At 38.9% G+C, this 26,283-nt stretch overlaps 1 protein-coding gene across 1 annotated transcript in view; it reads left to right on the plus strand.

The window, feature by feature from the left end:
- Positions 1-26,283, plus strand: part of OPHN1 (oligophrenin 1) — a 594,204-nt gene that overhangs the window by 295,578 nt on the left and 272,343 nt on the right. Inside the window, exons 8-11 of the mRNA XM_068962396.1 lie at positions 156-260; positions 2,603-2,732; positions 5,228-5,331; positions 23,559-23,650. Of these exons, the coding sequence (XP_068818497.1) occupies positions 156-260; positions 2,603-2,732; positions 5,228-5,331; positions 23,559-23,650 (431 nt within the window). The remainder of the gene's footprint in view (positions 1-155; positions 261-2,602; positions 2,733-5,227; positions 5,332-23,558; positions 23,651-26,283) is intronic.

Raw genomic sequence — 26,283 nt, forward strand, 5'->3', positions numbered from 1 at the left:
GAATAGCTATGTGTAGACCTATTTGTGTTTGCATTACGCTTTTGACACTATACTGGTTAAACACTGTGAAGTTTCTTTTTTGTGTATCTTATTTCCCTTTATTTGATTAATGAGAAGATGGTGGTGATAAAGTTATTTTTATACATTTTCTCTAGGTCTTGGCCTTTCTTCATAGCCTCTTCATTTCCAACAGCTTGACTGTGGAACTAACACAGGATTTCCTCCCGTATAAACAACAGCTTCAGCTCAGTTTACAGAATGTGAGTTTGCATGTGGGTTTCTTCACCAGTCTTTGCATTACAGTTGGATTTCACTCTCAATATCTTGACTTTGGAATTTTAGGTTATTATATCCCAGCTAATTTGTGAGGACCAACTGGTGTGGATCACAAATATTTTAGTGTAATAGATTGTTTTTACTCTTCCAGTTTCAACTATTCTTTATCTTTGAGGCTGTTGTTCAAACCCACCCTTCCACCCACTAACACATCTATCTATCCAATATTTATTAAATGTTGCTAATTTGCTATATCTCTCCCAGATTAGAACCCATCTATGGGCTTATTTAAGTACAGGTCAGGTCTTATGCTAGTTAGTCAAGATACTCTCTTTGTAGGTTTTATTAATATGAATGCCCATTCCTCCCTTCCTTTTCTCATTTCTTTTCTCATTACATTAATATAGTTAAATTATCTTGAAAGATTATTTCAAACTTCTTTCCCATGCTGTCCCTTATAGATGAGCATAGGCACAGCCTTCCCTTCCTTGTCGCATATCATTTTTCTCATTCAGTTATTTAACCCACATTTAACAATTACTTATGCAGAGAAGGCAATGGCACCCCACTCCAGTACTCTTGCCTGGAAAATCCCATAGACGGAGGAGCCTCGTAGGCTGCAGTCCATGGGGTCGCTAAGAGTCAGATATGACTGAGCGACTTCACTTTCACTTTTCACTTTCATGCATTGGAGAAGGAAATGGCAACCCACTCCAGTGTTCTTGCCTGGAGAATCCCAGGGACGGGGGAACCTGGTTTGCTGCCGTCTGTGGGGTTGCACAGAGTCGGACACGACTGAAGTGACTTAGCAGTAGGTATATAATGAATGCTTTGTGTCAGGCATTGTAAAATACACTGAACATACCATAATGAGGCACGTTAGCTTTTGTCTTCAGGGATTATTCAGTCTCAGAGCTTAGAGAGATAAACAGAGATACAGCATGATTACTTATTATGAAAAGTGCTAAAATAGAGTTAAGACCAAAAAAGTTAAAAAAGCACAGAGTATAGAATAATTGTCTGATACAGTAAAAGAAGGCACCATTGAGGTAGTGATTTTGGACCTGTTGCATTGCATAAAATTTATAGATGAATTTTTGGATGAAAACAATTTGTTGTTTAGGAGATTCCTGACTTACACTTGTTTCTTTCTGGGTACTCTCTTTCACCAGAATGTTAGAATTCCTATCTTCTTCTGATTTACAAAATATTTCTATAACTAGGTCAGTTACTTAATCTTCCTCCAAATATAACTTGAAAAGTCTGAGTTTAGCAACAAATATTTGCATATATATATACATATATATACACATATATATTGGTCTTTATTAATATATATATATTTATATATATATATATATATACACACACACACACACACACACACACACACACATATATGGCTTCCCTGGTGACTCAGAGGTTAAAGTGTCTGCCTCCAATGTGGGAGACCTGGGTTCGATCCCTGGGTTGGGAAGATCCCCTAGAGAAGGAAATGGCAACCCACTCCAGTATTCTTGCCTGGAGAATCCCATGGATGGAGGAGCCTGGTAGGCCACAGTCCACGGGGTCTCAGAGTCAGACACGACTGAGAGACTTCACTTTCACTTTCATATATATATATATATCAAACTCACAAGATAATCTACAGAGTGAGTTCAACTAGGTAGGACAGCCCACATCACCTTTTTCAATGACATCATGTGACAATCTTGAGACTAAACACTAAAGACTTATCTCTAGTGATTCTGATACACACATTTCAAACTGTGTTTTGCCATTGTTTTTTAGTAATGTACTTTTAAACATACTACTTCTTAATATTAGCTTTTCTTTTTCATGAGCATGAAAACATAGGTTTTCTGTTGACCTATGTTCAAAGAGAGCACACTCTCATAGCCTTTATTCTAATGGCCAGGATTTGATTCAGTGTCAAGTAATCAGTAACTTTACCTGAGGTAGAATGTAGAAGTTGCCATGATAATATTATCCTAAGGAACCTTTTTTATAGCCTTCCTTTTTGTAAGGCAGAGTTAGTGTGAAGCTCAGAATCCTTAGAGCTTTTATTTCTTGGAAGCTTTTGTGATTTCCATTAGAAAATGTCTCCCAGGTACATTGTTATTTACATTTCTCTCTCTCTTTTACCCTTTAGTACTGTTAAGCTACACTAAATTGTTTTCTAGTTACTATGCCACTCAACACTTGTTTTTTGCTATGTTGTAGCACATGATAAAAGCTGAGAAAACTCTGCACTAAGTCTCTGATCATTGAATGCTTGTTAATGATGATGGTCCTGATGATAATGATTATGATAATATCTTGACAGACAAGAAATCATTTCTCCAGTACCCGAGAAGAGATGGAAGAACTTAAGAAAAGGATGAAAGAAGCTCCACAGACATGCAAACTTCCAGGACAGCCAACCATTGAAGGCTATCTCTATACGCAAGAAAAATGTGTGTAGCAATACAGGGATAGCCACTGGGTTTAAGTAGGCTGATACACACAGCCACTTGGCCTCTCCAAACTCCAGGCACCCATATAGTTCATAGACCCCTTCCAGCTATACCTCTTTGGAAACCAGCATGAGAACAGAGAAAATAAAAAGGAGGGCGAAATTAAAGGGGGAGGTTAAGGATGTGTATTACAAAGGCTGTGGGATGATAAGACTTAAGATTTTCTCTGAGATTCAAAATGAGGGTTGTTAATGGCTTAATGCTTTCAATGACTCTGACTTAGACTAAAAGGAAGGTAGGAGAGAGGAGGCATAAAATAATATTTATTATACCTATTATGTGCTAGGCATGGTGTTAAGTGCTTTAAATATACTACTTCATGTAACCTTTGAAAACACTTTACCATACCCATATTCACATGAAGCCATGGAGGCTTAGAGACATCACTAACTGAAAGTCACCTAACTATCAAGTAATAAGGCTAAGTGTAAAGTCAGGTTTTTGAAATGCCAAAACCTATGCTCCTACAACTGTACCCTATACCTTCCATTACCTTAGGATCACAAGGTTGCCTTTAAAGCACTACCCAACCATTGTGATTTCAGTGAACAACACAGTTGTTCATTACTAACTAAGGGAAATGGCTTATCTTATTCACTTACTGAATATTTCAGAGGTTTAAGCTTTTCTGCCTCCTAATGTTATGTAAACCTGTATGTGCTATTTGATTTCCTTTTGAACTGTGATAAAATGTCTCCAAAGCCTGTGACTTCAGTCTCTGACCTAGTGAGTAGGTAGAAGAGACTATTCAGAGGTTACCAGTGGCAAAACCCACTGAAATCCACAAACCATGGTATTTCAGCATTGGTATTATCATACTTTTCCTCCCTTAGAGCAGTCCACTTTGATGATTTTCAAAGGTGTGTTCTATTTGTCAGGTTCAGTTCTTCACCCCTCCATTGCAAGATCTCTCAATCTCAGTGCTATTGACATTTCAGGTTGGGTAATTCTCTGTTTTAAGAGGTCATCCTATGCGTTATAGGCTGTTTTGAAGCATCTATAGCCTCTCCCCACTTTATTCTGATAGTACTTCCAAACTACGATAACCTAAGATGTCTCTTGGCATTGCCAAATGTCCTCTGGGAGGCAAAACTGCTCCTAGTTGAGAACCACTGCTGTGTTATACAAGGGGCAGAGTAATGTGTATGTTGTCTTGACTCTAATATCAACTAACTATGTGATCTTTCTATTCCCCAGTTTTTTAAATTTTAAAATGGATATGACATTCCTACTCAGTTGAATGTATGTTTACCAAAAATCCTTTTTGCCAGACAATGTGTAATGCATTGGGGGTACAAAAAATAGATCAAACTTAGTTTTTGACCTCAAGAAGTTTACGGTCTAATGAAGACACAAGTATATTAAGAATTATAATGAAGTGTGTTGAGCAGTGCATTTGGAGAATATATCTATGGGCTTCACTGAGGAAGTGATATATGAACTGAAATGTGAATTAAGAGTGGGAGTTTGACAGGTAAAAAAAGGCAAAGAAAATTCCAGGTGTATACCATTGCATGAGTCAAGGCACAGAGGTATGTGAGAGTGTGTTATATTTGTAGGGTCTTGGTTATCCAGGAAGAGTCCTGGTTTATACTTGTTGTCCATATACAATTATTAATAGTGCCCTGTTCACTATTAAATATGTCCTGAACTTGGTCTATCAATTATATCCCCAATTATTTATTTGATAACTGAATGTAATTCAATGAGTCAGGGGCATAGAGGTGAAGGGGGCAAAAAGCCAAGTTGAAAAGCTAAATACAATCACATTATAAAAGGCTTTGTGAGCCAACCTAAGGAATTTGGAGAGAATGGGAAATCCATAGGTGGTTTATAATAAGAGGAATGATATAAATAGAGATATATACTTTTAAAATATTCTTTAACAAAAGAGTAGAGAATAGGCTAGAAAGGAGTGATCAGAGAAGGCCACTGAAATCATTAATTGGAGAAATAGTGAATTTTTGTTTTTCTTGGTATATCTTATAAAACATTTTTTTTTGCCAAACATCAGAAATAGATTCTTGAATGAATTCAGCTATAAAAGGAGTGAAAAAAGAGACATGTAGGGAGTAGAATGAGCAGAACCCTACCACCAATCAAATAGGGCAGGTTATAGGGAAGAGAAAGCAGAAGATTACAGATGTTCCTAGCTCATACAATAAAATGTATAATGGGAGCATTCACAGGGAACACAGTAAGGAGAGTGGTTTGGAGCAAGCCAGAATAGATGTGGAAAGTAGTTGATGAGGATTACAATAACCATATGTGTAGTGGGCTGGTGGTACTGCATAGCTGGAGCTCAGGGGAATGGTAGGACTAGATCTGGATCATGACCATGAAAAGTAAACTGTGCACAGGTTCTGTCTTACAGGTAAACTGACCATGCAGCCAAAATACTTATTCTATCATCTCACTGTTGCCTGTCTTTGTAGGGGCTTTGGGAATATCCTGGGTGAAATACTACTGCCAATATGAGAAAGAGACCAAAACGTTCACTATGACGCCTATGGATCAGAAGCCAGGTGCTAAGCAGCAGGTCAGTTCTTTTATGGGCCACATTTTTTTGAAATGCATCTGTGACTGAATCTCAGAAAAGAATATATATTGACTTCATGTCAAAGAATTGAGTCTACCACTGTCACATGAACCCATGTCTTCATATGTTTTCCTTGGCCTAAGTTTGCATTGGCCCAGATACTACTCAGTTGAGTGAAGAATCTCTGTTAATGATTTCAGGCCTTCAGAAGGTGCCTTTACTCTTTTAGATCATTTTTACAAGTGTCTATCTCATTGTACAAAGAAAATTTACAAAAAAATATGGATAAATTGAAGGAGGAGAGTATTACTTGCTTTTAAGAAGGCTCTACTATGGATTCTTTTAAATAGTGTTTAAAAAGAAGCATTTTCCAAAATTCCTTTTTTAAAGGAGTATTCTGTCATCTAAATTTGAAACAACCTATATACTACATTTTATGCAATGCTCAAATATCTTTAAGCACTTAATTCTTCTGGAAAGGCCTCCAGACTTTCCTCTACTCCCCAAAATGGCAAGGTGAGTTTGACACACTGACATGATAGTTCACTTACTATCATGAGGAGGAATTTGATACTATTTATATTATATTATAAATTCTATACTATTTCATATATGACCACCCAGCTAAAAAATTTAGTCTGTCATCTCACTTTTTCCTATCTTTGTAGGGGTTTTGGGAACATACATACATAGAACCCTGAAGGTTTCTTAAGATAAAAGCTAATAGACTGACTATTCATATTCTAAAAGTAATATCACTTTAACTGTCTTTCAGACAGGGCCTTAGGGCTTAATTTATAAAAGTTTCCATTATTTACAAATTGTTTACAAAATGAAACAAGGTTTACTTGTTAGCATTGAAAGTTGTGATGCACGAAGACCCAATTTCCATAGGCAGAAATTTGGAGACTTTTGGGGCCATTGGTGGTGATTTCCATGGAAGATCGCTCTTGTGTGGCTTGTTCATAGGACTATACTACAAAGCTACAGTCAACAAGACAGTATGGTACTGGCACAAAGACAGAATTATGGATCAATGGAACAAAATAAAAAGTCCAGAGATAAATCCACGTACCTAAAGACACTTTATCTATGGCAAAGGAGATAAAAATATACAATGGACAAGAGACAGTCTCTTCAGCAAGTGGTACTGAGAAAACTGGCCAATTATATGCAAAAGAATGAAACTAGAAAAATTTCTAACACCAAACACAAAAGTAAACTCAAAATGGATTTTAAGACCTAAATGTAAGGTGAGAAACTATAAAACTCTTAGAAGAAAACTGCTTTTCTTTTTTTGTCATTAACAAGAAATTTTGGGATTCTACTTTGAATGTGGTTTAGACATGGGATGCACCTCTCACAGAGCATACCAAATGGGGTTTTCACAGTCTTCACCCATGTTTATATGTAGGTCAAGTTGCTCATTCATGACTTCGGTACTCTTTAGTTTCTGGTCTGCCAATTGCTGAAGAATTTTTAAATGTGGTTCCAGTAAGGTGTGTTGTCACATAGAATTTGTTCCTTTTCTGTGAGAAGTTAGCTTAAGTATTAATATCTGACTAACAAATGCTTTTAAGCAACCTGTAATCTCTTCCTTCTCTTTTTCTACACATATTACTTTCCAAACCTTGGACTTCAAAATTGCTTTCTTAGGCCCTACAACAAAGATCAAGCCACAGGCAGCAGATATTAATACTACTTTCATAGTTTCTTAATATCTTCTGCTTCTGTTAGGTGCATACATTTTCTGCCCTTTATTGTGCCCATTTTTGCATGTAATATTCCCTTGGTATATCTAATTTTTTAAAAGAGATCTCTAGTCTTTCCCATTCTATTGTTTTCCTCTATTTCTTTGCACTGTTCACTTAAAAAGGCTTTCTTATCTCTTTGTGCTATTCCTTGGAACTCTCCATTGAGATGGGTATATTTTTCCTTTTCTCCTTTGCCTTTCACTTCCCTTCTATTCTCAGCTATTTATAAGGTCTCTGAAGACAAGCATTTTGCCTTTCTGCATTTTTTCTCTTGAGGATGGTTTTGTTGACTGCCTCCTATGCAATGCTATGAAACTCTGTCCATAACTAGAGATGCCAAGGGAACATTTCATGAAAGATAGGCATAATAAAGGAGAGAAATGGTATGGACCTAAGAGAAGCAAAAGATATTAACAAGAGGTGGCAAGACTGCACAGAAGAACTATACAAAAAAAAAGGTCTTAATGACCTAGACAACCGCAATTGTGTGGTCATTCACCTAGAGCCAGCCTACCTGGAGTGTGAAGTCAAGTACACCTTCAGAATCATTACTACCAACAAAGCTAGTGGAGGTGATGGAAATCCAGCTGAGCTATTTCAAGTCCTAAAAGATGATGCTGTTAAAGTGCTACACTCAATATGCCAGCAAATTTGGAAAACTCAGCAGTGGCCACAGGACTGGAAAGGTCAGTTTTCATTCCAGTCCCAAAAAAGGATAATACCAATGAATGTTCAAATTACCTCAACATTGTACTCATTTCACATGCTAGCAAGGTAATGCTCAAAATCCTTCAAGCCAGGCTCCAGCAATACATTAATTGAGAACTTCCAGTTGTACAAGCTGGGTGTAGCAAGGGCAGAGGAATGAAAGATCAAATTGCCAACAACCACTGTATCATAGAAAAAGCAAAGTGATTCCAGAAAGACATAGAAAAAGCAAAGAGATTCCAGAAAAACAACTGCTTCATTGAATACACTAAAGCCTTTGTGTGAATCACAGCAAACTGGAAAATCCTTATAGAGATGGGAATACCAGACCACCTTACCTGCCTCCTGAGAAAACTGTATGCAGGTAAAGCAGCAAGAGTTAGAACTGGACATGGAACAACAGACTGGTTTAAAATTGGGAAAGGAGTATGTCAAGGTTTCTCTGCTGAAGCACATCATGTGAAATGCTGGGCTGGATGAAGCATAAGCTGGAATCAACATATACTGGAGAAATATCAATGACCTCAGATAGGCAGATGACACCACCATAATGGCAGAAAGTGAAGAGGAACTAAAGAGCCTCTTGATGAAGGAGAAAAAGTAGAGTGAAAAAGCTAGGTTAAAACTCAACATTCAAAAAACAAAGATCATGGAATCTGGTCCTATCATTTCATGGCAAATAGATGGGCAAACAGTAGAAACAGTGACAGACTTTATTACCTTGGGCTCAAAAATCACTGTGGATGGTGACTGCAGCCAAGAAATTAAAACACACTTACTCCTTGGAAGAAAAGCTAGACAACATATTTGCTGACATATTGAGGGCAGCACTTTCACAGCATCGTGTTTTAGGATTTGAAATAGCTCAACTGGAATTCCATCACCTCTACTAGCTTTGTTCATAGTGATGCTTCCTAAGGCCCACTTGACTTCGCATTTCAGTATGTCTGGCTCTAGGTGAGTGATCACACCACTGTGGTTATCTGGGTCATGAAGACTCAGATAGTTTTTTGCATAGTTTTTCTGTGTATTCTTGCCACCTTGTCTTAATATCTTCTGTTTCTGTTAGAGAGTGAAAGTGAAATCGCTCAGTTGTGTCCAACTCTTTGTAACCCGTGAACTGTAGCCCACCAAGCTCCTCCATCCATGGGATTCTCCAGGCAAGAATACTGGAGTGGGTTGCCATTTCCTTCTCCACTGTTGCTGCTGCTGCTGCTAAGTCGCTTCAGTTGTGTCCGACTCTGTGCAATCCCATAGACGGCAGCCCACCAGGCTTCCCTGTCCCCGGGATTCTCCAGGCAAGAACACTGGAGTGGGTTGCCATTTCCTTCTCCAATGCATGAAAGTGAAAAGTGAAAGTGAAGTCGCTCAGTTGTGTCCGACTTTTAGCGACCCCATGGACTGTAGCCCACCAAGCTCCTCCGTCCATGGGATTTTCCAGGCAGGAGTATTGGAGTTGGGTGCCGTTGCCTTCTCCACTGTTATGTCCATACAATTTCTCTCCTTTATTGTGCACATCTTTGCATGAAATGTTCTAATTTTCTTCTAAAGAGATCTCTAGTTTTCCCATTCTATTGTTTTCCTCTGTTTCTTTGCATTGATCACTGAGGAAGGCTTTCTTATCCTTTGTGCTATTCTTTGGAACTCTGCATTCAAATGGGTATATCGTTCCTTTTCTCCTTTGCCTTTCACTACTTTTCTTAGCTATTTGTAAGGCCTCCTCAGACAACCATTTTGCCTTTTTGCATTTTTTTTTCTTGGGGATGGTCTTGATCACTGCCTCCTATACAATGTCACAAACCTCTGTCCTTAGTTCTTCAGGCACTCTATCAGATCTAATCCCTTGAATCTATTTGTCACTTCCACTGTATAGTTGTAAGGGATTATATTTAGGTCATTCCTGAATGGTCTAGTAGTTTTCCAAACTTTCTTCAATTTAAGTCTGAATTTGGCCATAAGGAATCCATGATCTGAGCCACAGTTAGCTATTGGTCTTGTTTTTGCTGATTGTATAGAGCTTCTCCATCTTTGGCTATAAAGAACATAATCTATCTGATTTTGAAATTGACCATCGGGTGAGGTCCAGGTGTAGAGTCTTCTCTCCTGTTGTTGGAAGAGGGTATTTGCTGTGACCAGTGTGTTCTCTTGGCAAAACTCTATTAGCCTTTGCCCTGCTTCGTTTTGTACTCCAAGACCAAATTTGCCTGTTCTCCAGGTGTCTCTTGACTTCCTACTTTTGCATTCCAGTCCTCTATAATGAAAAGAACATCTTTTTTTGGGTGTTAGTTCTAGAAGGTCTTGTAGGTCTTCATGGAACTCTTCAACTTCAGCTTCTTCAGCATTAACTGGTCGGGGTATAGACTTGAATTACTGTGATATTGAATGGTTTGCCTTGGAAATGAACAGAGATCATTCTGTCATTTTTGAGATTGCATCCAAGTACTGCATTTCGTATTCTTTTGTTGACTGTGATGGCTACTCCATTTCTTCTAAGGGATTCTTGCCCACAATAGTAGATATAATGATCATCTGAGTTAAATTTACCCATTCCAGTCCATTTTAGTTCACTGATTCCTAAAATGTCAGTGTTCACTTTTGCCATCTCCTGTTTAACCTCTTCCAATTTGCTTTAATTCATGGATCTAACATTCCAGATTCCTATTCAACATTGCTCTTTACAGCCTCGGACTTTACTTCTATCATCAGTCACATCCACATCTGGGTGTTGTTTTTGCTTTGGCTCTGTCTCTTCATTCTTTCTGAAGTTATTTCTCTACAGATCTCCAGTAGCATATTAGGCATGTACTGACCTAGGGAGTTCATCTTTCAGTGTTCTATATTTATTTCAAATACTAAAAGATGATGCTGTGAAAGTGCTGCACTCAATATGCCAGCAAATGTGGAAAACTCAGCAGTGGGCACAGGACTGGAAAAGGTCAGTTTTCTTTCCAATCCGAAAGAAAGGCAATGCCAAAGAATGTTCAGTCTACTATATGACTGCACTCATCTCACATGCTAGCAAAGTAATGCTTAAAATTATCCAAGCCAGGCTTCAATAATACGTGATCTGTGAACTTCCGTATGTTCAAGCTGAATTAGAAAAGGTAGAGGAACCAGAGATTAAACTGCCAATATCCATTGGACCATCAAAAAAGCAAGAGAGTTTCAAAAAACCATCTACTTCTGCTTTATTGACTCTGCCTGTGTGGATCACAACAAACAGTGGAAAATTCTTCAAGAGATGGGAATACCAGACCAACTGACCTGCCTCCTGAGAAATCTGTATGCAGGTTAAGAAGTACAGTAGAATGGGACACGGAAGAGCAGACTGGCTCCAAATCGGGAAAGGAGTATGTCAAGGCCATATAATATCACCCTGCTTATTTATGTGCAGAGCTCACCATACGAAATGCTGGGCTGATGAAGTACAAGGTGGAATCAAGTTTGCCAGGAGAAATATCAAGACCCTCAGATATTCAGATGACACTGCCCTTATGGCTGAAGGTAGAGAACTAAAGAGCGTCTTGAGGAAAGTGAGAGGAGAGTGGAAAAGTTCGCTTAAAATTCAACGTTACAAAAACTAAGATCATGGCATCTGGTCCTATCACTTTATGGCAAATAGATTGGGAAACACCAGAAACAGTGACAAACTTTATTTGGGGGGGCTGCAAAATCACTGCAGATGGTGATTGCAGCCATGAAATTAAAAGACCCTTGCTTCTTGATAGAAAAGCTATGATCAACCTAGACAGCATATTAAAAAGCAGAGACATTACTTTGCCAACAAAAATCCATCTAGTCAAAGTTATGGTTTTTCCAGTAGTCATGTATACATGTGAGAGTTGTACTATAAAGAAAGCTGAGAGCTGAAGAATCGATGCTTTTGAACTGTGGTGGTGGAGAGAGTCTCTTGGACTGCAAGGAGATCCAACAAGTCCATCCTAAAGGAAATCAGTCCTGTATATTCACTGAAAGGATTAATGCTGAAGCTGAAACTCCAATATTTTGACCATCTGATGTGAAGAACTGACTCATTGTAAAGGACCCTAGTGCTGGGAAGTATTGAAGGCGGAAAGAGAAGAGGTAGACAGGGGATGAGATAGTTGGATAGCACCACCGACTTCATGGACATGAGTTTGAGTAAGCTCTGGGAATTGGTGGTGGACAGGGAAGCCTGCATGTTGTAGTCCATGGGGTCAAAAAGAGTCAGACATGATTGAGCTACTGAACTCAGTTGAACTGAGACAGCATATTAAAAAGCTGAGACATTTATTTGCTGGCAAAGGTCCCTATAGTCAAAGCTATGGTTTTTCCAATGGTTGTGTACAGATGTGAGAGTTGAACCATAAAGAAGGCTGAAAACTGAGTTTTATGATTTCAAACTGTGTTGCTTGTGAAGACTCTTAACAGTCTCTTGGAATTCAAAGAGATCAAAGCAGTCAGTTCTTAAAGAATCAACTCTGAATATTCATTCAAAGGACTGATGCTGCAGCTGAAGCTCCAGTACTTTGGCCACCTGACGGGAAGAGTCAACTCAATTGAAAAGACCCTGATGCTGGGAATTATTGAAAATAGGAGAATGGGGTGACAGTGGATGAGATATTTCGATGGCATCATTGACTCAGTGGACGTGAGTTTGAGTTAAATCCAGGAGGTAATGAAGGACAGGGAAGCCTAGTGTGCTGCAGTCCATGGGTTGCAAAGAGTTGGATATGTGAGTGACTGAACAACAAAAACATAGCTTCTTAGCAGATTAGAGCAAGCCCTTCTTTCACTTGTTCTTTCCCTCTGCCCTTTTAATTGAGTTATTTGTGTTCCTTTTGATGATAGCCATTCAGACAGATGTGAGGTGAAAGCTGATTCTGGTGAAAGCTCATTCACCCAGTGATTAGTGAAACTGAACATCTTTTAATGTTCCTGTTGGCCATTTGTTTGTTTGTTTGTTTCAAAAAAATTATCTCCCTTGTGCACTCTTTAATATTTTCTTTGATTTTGAATTTTATGAGTTTCCTGTATATTTTACATATTTACCCTTTATCAGGTATATCATTTACAAATATTGTCTTCCATTCAGAAGGTGGCTTTTTCATTTTGTTGATAGTTTCCTTTGCCTTGCAAAAGCTTTTTAGGTTGAGGAAGTCCCATTTGTTTATTTTTGCTGTTGTTACTTTTTCCTGAGAAGATTAGGAAAAAAAAAAAAAAAAACCTGGGATGACCCTAAGGGATGGGATAGGGAGGGAGGTGGGAGGGAGAGTCAGGATGGGGAACATATGTATACCCATGGCTGATTCATGTCAAGGTATGGCAAAAACCACTACAATATTGTAAATAATTAGCCTGCAATTAAAATAAATAAATTAATTAACAAAACAAAAAATATTGCTAAAGCCCAATGTCAAAGAGAACTACTTATGTTTTCTTCTAGGATTTTTATGCTTTCAAATTCTCCACCTGAGTCTTTAATTCATTTTGCATTTAATTTTGTTTTCAGTGTGAAAAATAGTCCAGTTTAATTATTTTGCATGTAGCTGTCCAGGTTCCCAACACCATTTACTAAAGAGAATATTTCCCATTGTATATTCTTGCATTCTTTGTCACAGAATAATTGGACTGTATAAGTGTGGGTTCCTTTCTGTTCTCTGTGTTCTGTTGCATTGATTTTTGTGTCTGTTTTTGTGCCAATAAAATACTGTTTCGATTATTCTGCACGCATTCTTAGTTGCTCATTTGTTTTCAGCCCTTTGCATCCCCATGTACTGTAGCCCACCAGGCTCCTCTACCTGTCTGGAATACTGTAGTGGGTTGCCATTTATCTTTATAGTATAGCTTGAAATCAGGGAGTATGTTAACTTCAGCTTTGTTATTCCTTCTCAAAATTGTTTTTGCTATTCAAGGTCTTTGCATGTACATACAAATTTTAGAATTACTTGTTTTAGTTATGTGAAAAATGGCATTGCTATTTTGATAGTGATTACATACAATCTGTAAATTATCTTGGATAGTATGGTCATTTTAATAATATTAATTCTTCTAATCCACGAGTATGGAGTATCTTTCCATTTGTTTGTATCATCTTCAGTTCCTTTCATTAGTGCTTTACACTTCTCTGAGTACAGGTATTTTACCTCCTTAGATTATCTCTAGGTTTTTATAGTCTTTTTTATGTGATTGTAAATTGTTTTATTAGTTTCTCTTTCTGACAGTTTGTTTTCAGTGTGCATAAATGCCACCGATTTCATTTTAAATTATTTATTTTTAATCGAAGGATAATTGCTTTACAATTTTATGTTGGTTTCTGCCATACATCAACATGAATCACCCATAGGTATACGTACGTCCCCTCACTTTTGAACCTCCCTCCCAGCTTCCACCCCATCCCAACCCTCTAGGTTATCACAGAGCACCCATTTGAGGTCACTGAATCATACAGCAAATTCCCACTGGCAATCTATTTTATAAGACCTTATAGAACTAACACCCCCAAAAAGATGTCCTTTTCATTATAGGGGACTGGAATGGAAAAGTAGGAAGTCAAGAAATACCTGGAAAACAGAAATATTTGGTCTTGGAATACAAAATGAAGCAGGGCAAAGGCTAACAGAATTTTGCAAAAAGAACACATTGGTCATAAAAAACACTCTCTTCCAACAACACAAGAGAAGACTCTACACCTGGACATCACCATATGGTCAATACCAAAGACAGATTGATTATATTCTTTGTAGCCAAAGATGGAGAAACTCTATACAGTCAGCAAAACAAGACCGGGAGCTGACTGTGGCTCAGACCATGGATTCCTTATTGCTAAATTCAGACTTAAATCACAGAAAGTAGAGAAAACCACTAGACCATTCAGGAATGACCTAAATCAAATTCCTTATGATTATACAGTGGAAGTGACAAATAGATTCGAGGGATTAGTTCTGATAGACAATGTGCCTGAAGAAATATGGACAGAGGTTCCTGACATTGTAAGGAGGCAGTGATCAAGAACATCCTCAAGAAAAAGAAATGCAAAAAGGTGAAATTGTTAACTGAGGCGGCCTTACAAATAGCTGAGAAGAGAGGTGAAAGGCAAAGGAGAAAAGGAACGATATACCCCTTCGAATGCAGAGTCCCAAAGAAAGCCTTCCTCAGTGATCATGCAAAGAAATAGAGGAAAACAATAGAATGAGAAAGACTAGAAATCTCGTCAAGAAAATTAGAGATACCAAGGGAATATTTCATGCAAAGATGTGCACAATATAGGACAGAAATTGTATGGACCTAACAGAAGCAGAAATATTAAGAGGTGGCAAGAATACATAGAAGAACTATACAAAAAAAAATCATCATGACCCAGATAACCACAGTGGTGTGATCACTCACCTAGAGCCAGACATCCTGGAATATGAAGTGAAGTGGGCCTTAGGAAGCATCACTGTGAACAAAGCTGGTAGAGGTGATGGAATTCCAGTTGAGCTATTACAAATCCTAAAAGATGATGCTGTGAAAGTGCTACATTTAATATGTCAGCAAATTTGGAAAACTCAGCAGTGGCCACAGGACTGGAAAAGGTCAGTTTTCATTCCAATCCCCAAGAAAGGCAATGCCAAAGAATGCTCAAACTACTGGACAATCTCACTCTTTTCACATGCTAGCAAAGAAATAGTGAAAATTTTCCAAGCCAGTCTTCAACAATACGTGAACCATGAACTTCCAGATATTCAAGGTGGATTTTTAAAAGTTAAAGGAACCAGAAATCAAATTGCCAACATCCGTTGGATAATTGAAAAAGCACAAGAGTTCCAGAAAAACATCTACTTCTGCTTTATTGACTATGCCAAAGCCTTTGACTGTGTGGATCACAACAAACTATAGAAAATTGTTAAACAGATGGAAATACCAGACCACATGACCTGCCTCTTGAGAAATCTGTATGCAGGTCAAGAAGCAACAGTTAGAACTGGACGTGGCACCAGAGACTGGTTCCAAATCAGGAAAGGAGTACGTCAAGGCTGTATATTGTCACCTCAGTTATTTAACTTATATGCAGAGTACATCATGCGAAGTGCTGTGCTGGATGAAGCACATGCTGGAATCAAGATTTCCAGGAGAAATATCAATAAGCTCAGATGACACCACACTTATGGCAGAAAACAAAGAACTAAAGATCCTCACGATGAAAGAGGAGAATAAAAAGTTGGCTTAAAACTCAACATTCAGAAAACTAAGATCTTGGCATTTGGTCCCATCACTTCATGGCAGATAGATGGGGAAACAGTGGAAACAGTGACAGACTTTATTCTTTCAGGCTCCAAAATCACTGCAGATGGTGACTGCAGCCATGAAATTAGAATACGCTTGTTCCTTGGAAGAAAAGCTATGACTAACCTAGACAGCTTATTAAAATACAGAGATGTTACTTTGCCAACAAAGGTACATCTAGCCAAATCTATGTTTTTTCCAGTAGTCATGTATGTATATGAGAGTTGGAGTATAAAGAAAACTCAGTGCTGAAGAATTGATGCTTTGGAATTGTGGTATTGGAGAGGACTCTTGAGAGTCCCTTGGTCAGCAAGGAGATCCAACCAGTCCATCCTAACAGAAATCAGTCTTGAATATTCATTGGAAGGAATGATTTTGAAGCTGAATCTACAATCCTTTGGCCACCTGATGCAAGGAACTGAATCACTGGAAAGGACCCTGATGCTGGGAAACATTGAAGGCAGGAGGAGAAGAGGACAACAGAGAATGGTATGGTTGAATGGCATTACTGACTCTATGCAGATAAGTTTGAGTAAACTCCAAGAGTTGGTGATGGACAGGGAAGCCTGGTGTGCTGGAGTCCATGGGGTTGCAGAGTCAGACAGGACTGAGTGACTGAACTGAACTGGTCTATTTAACATATGGTAGCGTATATGTTTCCATGCTTCTCTCTCCATTTGTCGCATTCTCTCCTTCCTCCCCTGTGTCCTCAAATCTGTTCCTTTGTCTGTGTCTCCATTCAGTTCAGTTCAGTCACTCAGTCGTGTCCGACTCTTTGCGACCCCATGAATCGCAGCACGCTAGGCCTCCCTGTCCATCACCATCTCCCGGAGTTCATTCAGACTCACGTCCATCGAGTCCGTGATGCCATCCAGCCATCTCATCCTCGGTCGTCCCCTTCTTCTCCTGCCCTGCAATCCCTCCCAGCATCAGAGTCTTTTCCAATGAGTCAACTCTTCGCATGAGATGGCCAAAGTACTGGAGCTTCAGCTTTAGCATCATTCCTTCCAAAGAAATCCCAGTGTTGACCTCCTTCAGAATGGACTGGTTGGATCTCCTTGCAGTCCAAGGGACCCTCAGGAGTCTTCTCCGACACCACCGTTCAAAAGCATCAATTCTTCGGCGCTCAGCCTTCTTCACAGTCCAACTCTCACATCCATACATGACCACTGGAAAAACCATAGCCTTGACTAGATGGACCTTAGTCGGCAAAGTAATGTCTCTGCTTTTGAATATACTATCTAGGTTGGTCATAACTTTTCTTCCAAGGAGTAAGCGTCTTTTAATTTCATGGCTGCAGTCACCGTTGGTACCCTGCAAATAGTTTCATCAGTACTATCTTTCTAGATTCCACATACATTCATTAATTTACAGTAGTTTTTTTTCTTTTTCTGACTTACTTTACTCTCTATAATAGGCTCTAGATTCATCCACCTCATTAGAACTGAGTCAAATGTGTTCGTTTCTATGCCTGAGTAATATTCCATTGTGTATATATACCACTGCTTCTTTATCCATTCACTTGTCGATGGGCATCTAAGTTCCTTCCATGTCCTAGGTATTATAAATAGTGTTGCAATGAACATTGGGGTACCTGTGTCTTTTTCCTTCATAATTTTCTCTGGGTGTAAGTCCAGTAGTGGAATTGTTGGATCATATGGTAGGTTTATTCTGCCCTTTTTAAGGAAACTCCATTCTGTTTACCATAGTGGCTGTATCAATTTACATTCCCCCCAACAGTGCAAGAAGTTTCCCTTTTCTTCACACCCTCTCCAGTATTTATTGTTTCATAACTTTTCTGTATTTTAATTTTGTATCATGCAACTTTACTAAATTCATTGATGAGTTCTAATAGGTTTTTGGTGATTTCTTTAGGATTTTGTATTTGTGATATGTCATCCACAAATACTCGCACTTTATTTCTTCTTTTCCAGTTGGGATTTGGTTTATTTTATTTTATTTTTTCTTCTCTGATTGCTGTCGACTAGAATTCCAATATGTTCACTAATAGTAGCAAGAGTTGGTATCCATGCCTTTTTCCTGCTCTTGAAGAAGATGCTTTTAGCTTTTCACCATTGACTGATGTTAGTTTTGGCCTCATCATATTTGGGTTTTAATAATAAAGGTATGTTGAGGTATGTCCCCTGCATATCAACTTTATTAAGAATTTATTTTATCGTAATGGATGTCACATTTTGAAAAAAGTTCTTTTTGCACCTATTGAGGTGATCACATGATTTTTAGTCTTCAGTTTATTACTGTGTTGTATCACATTGATTCATTTGCAGATATTGACCCATCTTTGCATTCTTGGGATAAATCCTAGTTGATCATGGTGTACAAACTTTTTAATGTTAAATTGGATTTGCCAAAGTTTTGTCGAGGATATTTTCATTTATGTGCATCAGTGATATTAGTGTGCAATTTTCTGTTTTTGTAGTATCTTTGTCTGGTTTTGGCCTTTTAGAATGAGTTTGGAAATGTATTACCACTGAATTTTTGGAAATGATTTGAAAACAATAGGTGTTAATCTTCTTTAAATGATTGATGGAATTCACCTGTGAAGCCATCTGGTTGTGAACTTTTGTATGGTGGGATTTTTTTAAAATTACTGATTCAGTTTCATTACTGGTAATTGGCCTGTTTGCATATCTGTTTCTTTTTTATTTCATTTTGGAAGATTGTACATTTATTCATAGGCATTTCTCCTAGGTTGTCCATTTTTTTGGTATGTGAGTGGTATTAGTAATCTCTTATGATCTGATATACTTTTGTGTTGTTTGTTGTAATTTCTCCATTTTTATTTCTGATTTTATTGATTTGGGCTCTGTTTTTTTCTTGATGACTCTGAGGAAATATTTATCAATATTGTTTATATTTTCAACTAGCTCTTAGTTTCATTAATCTTTTCTGTTTTTTGTTAATTTTTGTCTATATTTCATTTTTTTCTGCTCTACCTTATGATTTCTTTTCTTGTAGTGACTGGCTTTTGTTTATTCTTTCTCTTGTTACTTTATGTGTAAGGTTAGGTTGTTTGAGATTTTTCTTGTTTTATGAGTTAGGCTTATATTGCTATAACATTCTACTTTTGAATTACTTTTGCTGCATTCCATAAAACTTGGATTGTTGTGTTTTCATTGTTATTTTGTGTCTAGATATTTTTTATTTCTTCTTTGATTTCTTCAGTGATTCTTTTGGTTGTTCAACTGTTTATCCTCTATATATTTATGTTTTTTGCAGTTTTTTTCCTTTAGTTGATTTCTAGTCATAATGTTGTGATTAGAAAAGATACTTAGTGTGATTTCTATCTCCTTTAATTTACTGACACTTGTTTTGTGCCTTAGCTTGTGATCTAGCCTTGAAAATGGCTCCTGTATATTTGAAAAGAATGTACATTCTGCAGCAAGCTTTTGAATAGAATGTTTTATATATAAAAATATGCCCCTTCTTTTGGTGGGGCCTACCAGTACTTTGGCCACCTCATGTGAAGAGTTGACTTATTGGAAAAGACTCTGATGCTGGGAGGGATTGGGGGCAGGAGGAGAAGGGGACGACAGAGGATGAGATGGCTGGATGGCATCACTGACTCGATGGACATGAGACTGAGTGAACTCCGGGAGTTGGTGATGGACAGGGAGGCCTGGCGTGCTGTGATTCATGGGGTCGCAAAGAGTCGGACACGACTGAGTGACTGAACTGAACTGTACTGTTGTGGGCACACTGGTGAGCATGGGCTGATCCCCTCCACCTGATTGTTTATCTACTGCTGATGCTGCTTCCTGCTGATGGGCCAGTCTGAGTTCTATTGCATTTGGTGGTGGGGCCTAAGGAGTCCTGTTACTGGTTAATGCCCCTTGGTAGTTTAGGCTGTGTCCTGGTCCTGGCCCACTGGTGGGCTTAGCTGGGCACTGGTTGGCTTCTTGTGAGGCCTAAAGAAAGTGTCCCAGAATGGTTGTCAAGCTGCTGCTGGATCAAGCTGGGGCCTGGGGCTTGGTATCAGCCTGTTGTTTGGTGGATCTTGGGTAAGCTGTTTGTAGGACATGATGTATCTCAAAGTAGCACATTGGTTGGCAGTGTTGGGGCCCAATATGTTCTAGGGCTGTTATCTATCTGCTGCAGAGTAAACGAGTTCCTTGGGGCTCATGCCAGCTTATTGGTGGGTGGGGCTGGGTCCTGGAGTGTCTGGGTAGTCCAGGGGGACCTATTGCTGCCTCTAGCCTGCTGGTGGTTGTGGCTATATCCACACCAGGCATGCCAACTGGCTGGTGGATAGGGCCATGTCCAACATTAATAAGCTACAGGGCGGATTCCAAAATGGTGCTTTCTAGCATCTTTTTCCTCATGGTAGAATTAGCACCTCAGAATGGTTGCCTCCAGCTTCTATGTCCCCAGGGTGAGTTCCACTTGTCTCATGTCTCTGTATGGCTCTCTACTATCAGCAGGTCAGTATGACCCAGGCACCTTCCACCTTGCTTTTGTCCTGGTTCTCAGAACATGTGAGATTTTCTGTGCAACCTTTAAGTATAGAATACCTATTTCCTGTACAACTCTGGCTCTCCTTAAAGCAAGCCCTGCTGGCTTTCAAAGCTATATGTTCTGAGGCCTTGTCTTCTAGGTTCAGGACCCCTTGACTAGGAATCTAATATGGGGATCAAACCCCTTGCTCCTTGGGGATAAACTCTACAATTGTAACTATCCTCTTATTTGCAGATCACCTGTTTAGAGGTGTGGGCCTTGACTATACTATGCATACGCCCCTCCTACCTATCTAGTTGTGATTCTTTCCTTATATCTGTAATTGTAGGAGATCTTTCCTGCTAGTCTTCAGGTCATTCTCACCATTCACTGTTGCTCTGTAAATAGTTGTAATGTTACCGAACAGGGTTCTTGGCCTTCCCCAATCAATAGAAATCAACTACAGGCCAGACAAGAAGTTCAGGCAAGGCTTTATTGTGGCTCCTGATGCAGCAGGGGCAGCAAGAACAGACAAGTTCCCTTTCTTGATCACCTCCCAAAGCAGGGCAAGGCTGTTTCTTTTAGGGGTGAGTGTAGAAGTGTGTCCATGGGTTGGAGCAGAGGGGTAACTTAGGTGTTTTGCCCACACCATAGGTGGTGGTATGTGTAGGGGGCGTGCACAATACTCTGCTTTTGCTCCCATCCCCCTGCTTTCGCTCCAGGCTCTTCAAAAGAGGCAGGGTTTTTTTTGTCTCTTTGTATCTTTTGTCCATAATTTGTCCCAACTGGGCATGCATGCAGTTACTTTTAGTCCCATACAATTTGCTTGTATTTTGTTGCTGAAAGAGTGGTATGGCCATGTGCAGGCATTGCAACATTGCAGCAAAGGGTCTGAGGTCTGTCTGTCTCAGTAATTTTGGTGGGCCCATGGGAGGAGGTAAGCTCAGGTTCTTCCTACTCCATCATCTTGGACACTCTTGTTTCAAGAACTAGTCTGAAATCCTAGTTCCGAGGCCTAGTAAATTGTGATCTTGAGTAAATCAGTTATGGTTGCTCACCATCATTTTTCTCATCAGAAAAAAAATGTCAAGGATGATAGTCTAGTTTATAAATATTTATTGAGCATTAACTTTTTACTAGGTGCTAGAGATATAAAGATAAATAAGACGCTGCCCACATCCTTGAGTTCTTAGTCAAGTAGGGGAATCAGACATGGAAAAGAGAGGCTTTAATACAGTGCAGAAAACACAAAGCAGACAGTATATATATTGGGGAAAGATTTTTGAGGAAATGAAAGCTGAACTGCAGGTTGTAGCACAAGTAAGAGTTTGTCAGTCAAAGACTATAGATAAAGTCATTTTGGGTGGAGGAAACAATATATGCAAAGTTGGAGTCATGAAAGAGCATAATACATGTGTGAAACAGGAGTACTTTTACACTGATGGGACATCATAAATTAGATGAGGGTGGTTGAAGGTGAACCTGGAGTGGTGGGCAGGATGTTGTACCCTGAGCTGTGATGTCATCTCACCAAATCTAACAGAGATGAGAGTTTAAAAAGGGAATGTGAGCACATGATGTAGTTAATTACTCTTATCTTGCAAGGCTGACAATGCTTAATATCCTAAGTATTGGAGTTTTAGAAGGCAGATTGAAAGATGAATATGGAGTTGTGTTTCTATAGTGCAGAAGCAAGAAAAAGGATAGACCTGCAAAGGGCTTGAGTGTGACAATGAGAGAAAATTTATTTGATGATCAACTGTATGGGCCAGTTAGGACAGTATAGTGCTTAGGTACAGACTTGGCACTTTGGGCAGAAACACAAATTCAGTGTTTCTGAATTTGAGACAGCAAGGTTGGTAGTATTATTCCCATTTAATTGATTATGAAGTTTATATTCAGAGAGGAAAAATTATTTACCTTGGGCCACATACCTAGTAAAAGTCATAACTGAGACAAGACCCCAGCTTTTAAACTTCTTAGTTTATTGATATTTCTATTATACCGACTTTGATGACTGGGTGAGCCATTTTACCTCTCTGAGCTTCACTTCCCTCTGAGGGCTGTTATGAAGAAAAGTGGTTTAAAAATACCTAGCATAATATGTGGCATGTATTAGTAATCAATAAATGTTACTTCTCTTTTCTATACCACATTGCCTCTGTTGTAAACTGAACTAGGTGGGATTTGAGGAATTTTAATCTGTTAACATGGGCTTCCATTATGGCTCAGTGGTAAATAACCTGCCTGCAGTGCAGAAGCCACAGGGAACACAGGTTCAATCTCTGGGTCAGGAAGGTCCCCTGGAAGACATGGCAACCCACTCCAGTATACTTGCCTGGAGAATCCCATGGACAGAGGAGCATGGCAGGCTATAGTCTATGGGGTGGTAAAGAGCTGAACATGACTGAAGCAACTTAACACACTCAACCTGTGAACCCAATGGATTTCTATGGCCTTGTTAAGTGCCCACAAGACTAATATGGGACACATTGTCCTGCACACATGAAATACCAAATTCCACCTTGACTATCACACAGATATCCTTATTTTCCCTACTCCTGCCCTATCTTTGGAGAGACTGCTTTTGTGATTCCCATCATCTTAAAGGTTCTGGAAGTGGGGAACCAAAAATGTTTTTCCTCCTATCTTCTATCTGCCGCTGTAATGGAAGGGACATTTCAGAAAACCACTTACTCAGTTTAATCTCCCTACCTAGAAGTCTCATGAAATTTTATTTTGTATGCTTAATACCATTTTACACCCCATTTCTCCTACATCCCCCTTATGAGTTCCCTATTTAATATACCATACTTGGAAAAGAACACTGGTTTATCCTGAGCAGTTTCTTCTGAACTCAGTCATTGATTTTTGGAACAGAGAAAAACCATCTGCCACTTTGCTACAATTACCCTTTGAGGGGACATGGTCCTCAGTGAGGCTAAACATTGTTCCTGCTGCTGTAACAGATGCCTTCCAAGTGACATTAAGGACATTGCAGTAAGCAGAAGAAGCTTCTGTGTATTTTTTACAAACTGCCTGTTAATCCTTCTGTTATTTCAGGGGCCCTTGGACTTAACCCTGAAGTACTGCGTGAGAAGGAAGACGGAGTCTATCGATAAGAGATTCTGTTTCGATATAGAAACAAATGAAAGGTAAGGATGTGAACTGGCAGCATCCCATGTTCCAGTTTCTGAGCCTGGGTAGGCATTTTATTTTCATCTGTCATCTCTTTTTGGTAAAAATGAGCAAAACTATTCATGACACCATTTTCTTGGCTCTTTTGGCTGCCCCTCCCAGGGATCCCTGTTAGAGCTGGACCAGAGCTGGTTCTCTCTGTTCAAGGTTCAGTCAGCTTTGCCTTAATTGCTGTAGGCAGAAGTTACTCCTAGGATTTAATTTGCTATGATATATGCAAAAAGTCAGTATTTGGTGGTGCTGCAAAAGAATAGGATAACAAAACTCATTCTTTTTTATCCCAATATACAAGAACAAATTAATTAAAACACATATTTAAGGGAACGTAGATTGGATGGAGGGTGGTAGTAGTATTGGGGACGCTTTTTTTCCCCCATTTGGTACAAATAATGTGGACTTTTCCTACCTTGCAGATATTTACATAAAGTGTAAATAGTTTAATTATCAACTTTCTGATTTCAGCAAAGCTTGCAATCTTTGGACTTGGTTGCATTTGTTCCTATCCAATTTTCTCTTTTCATCTTTTTAACCTGGACAATTTATTGGTAGGGAACTGTAACTTTTACTTTTGAATTTTAAAATGAGAGCATTTGGAGTTACTTTGGAAAAAGACATGTTATATAGTTGGGAAGTTGATCCAGAATTTAGTGAGTAAATGTGTTTCTATATTTTATTTCCATCCATTATTCCTATATATTAGGCATTAAGTATTATAATAGAATTTAACAAAAGATCAGATTGCTAGAAAGGAACTTGGTTGAATTACAATATCATATGAGCAAAACTGGGAGAAGGCAATGGCATCCCACTTCAGTACTCTTGCCTGGAAAATCCTATGGATGGAGGAGCCCGGTAGGCTGTAGTCCATGGAGTCGCTAAGAGTCAGATACGAATGAGTGACTTCACTTTCACTTTTCACTTTCATGCATTGGAGACGGCAATGGCAACCCACTCCAGTGTTCTTGCCTGGAGAATCCCAGGGATGGGGGAGCCTAGTGGGCTGCCGTCTGTGGGGTCGCACAGAGTCGGACACGACTGAAGTGACTTAGCAGTAGAAGCATGAGCAAAACTATCAGTAACTAGAATCATATAGATCAGATTAATAAAATAAGGCATTTTTTTTTTGTCTTGGTATAAGTAGCTATTAATTCTCTTCCCCATTTTAAATTTACGTTTGTAAATCTATATGCTTTCTTTGTTAAGAATGGATGGTCCCAATCAAAGATGGCTGTAATAGTAAACAGTGTTAGTGATAATCATGAGGCTGTCACTCATTTCCACCCCACAAGTTTGAGCTCAGTAGGAAGGGGAAAGGAACTGTTGGCTGTGGCTTCCTTTTTATGAACCTTTAGTGTCTTTGGGTCTGCTGAATTAATGTACTTAAATAAAGTTTAATTTTTCTGTGTCTAATTCCATTCTGATTCAATTTTCAGCTTAAATTTGCAAGCCACTTTGCAAGTATTATTCTCATAGACTCAAAGCATTTGCAAACAGTTTGGCCCTGAGGTTAAGGGCAAGGATCAATATATATTTATATATTGATAAGGATCTATCTATCTATAGATACATTGCATCTAGTGCTATGTATGGCTCATGGTAGATACTGAATCTGGTATTCATTTAAAAAATTTTTCCCTACCCAAGAATACTGGGGAATTCTGAAACTAGAACCCAGGATTAAAGTTTTGATATAGCTATGATTTTACTTACCACATATTGGGCATTTAAAAAATATTCCTCCACTGAACTCCACCCTCATTTTACAGGTGAGGAGACTGGGACTTGTATATGTTTAACTGCCTTGCCTAATCAAAGTCACATAGTGGCAAGGTTGAGCTCAAACTCAGGTCTGTAGGTCTCCAAACCCCATGTTCTTTTAAATTTTATTCCATCGTCTATTATAAGCAGAATAAATATGTTGTGAAATAGGGGGTCAAATATAATAATGCACAGATGCTGAGGTGCCTCTGTGCATGTGAAGTTTTCTGAGTAATATGACATCTGCATCTGCTTTCCTGGCTGGTCAATCTGATATAAGGGACAGAGGCAGGCCTCGCAGTAGACATCAGGCTCCTGTACTCATGTTCCCTGCTGAATTGAACAGATGACACTTTGAATCCCCTTTTCTATTTCTGGAATAGAGGATAACTTTTTTTTTTTGGTTCCTACCAATATTTGAAGCCACAGTCTCATAGCCCACCAGAACTTGAAGGACAGTAATTATAGTAATAATAATAATAACATTGATGATGACGATGACAGCAACAACTGCTAACATTCACTGAGTGCCTCTGTGTGCTAGGCACCATTCTCAGGCTTTATTTTATTGTTTTTCTTTGCTTTTTTAAGTATTTATTTTAATTGGAGTCTGATTTCTTTACAATATTGTGGTGGTTTTTGCCATACATTGACACGAATCAGCCAGGGTGTACATGTGTCCCCCCATCCTGAACCCCCCTCCCACCACCCTCCCCACCCCATCCTTCTGGGTTGTCCCAGAGCACCAGCTTTGAGTGCCCTGCTTCATGCATCAAACCTGCACTGGTCATCTGTTTTACATATGGTAATATACATGTTTCAATGCTATTCC

The sequence above is a fragment of the Capricornis sumatraensis genome, chromosome X (assembly GCF_032405125.1).
Source record: "Capricornis sumatraensis isolate serow.1 chromosome X, serow.2, whole genome shotgun sequence".
Lineage (NCBI taxonomy): Eukaryota > Metazoa > Chordata > Mammalia > Artiodactyla > Bovidae > Capricornis > Capricornis sumatraensis.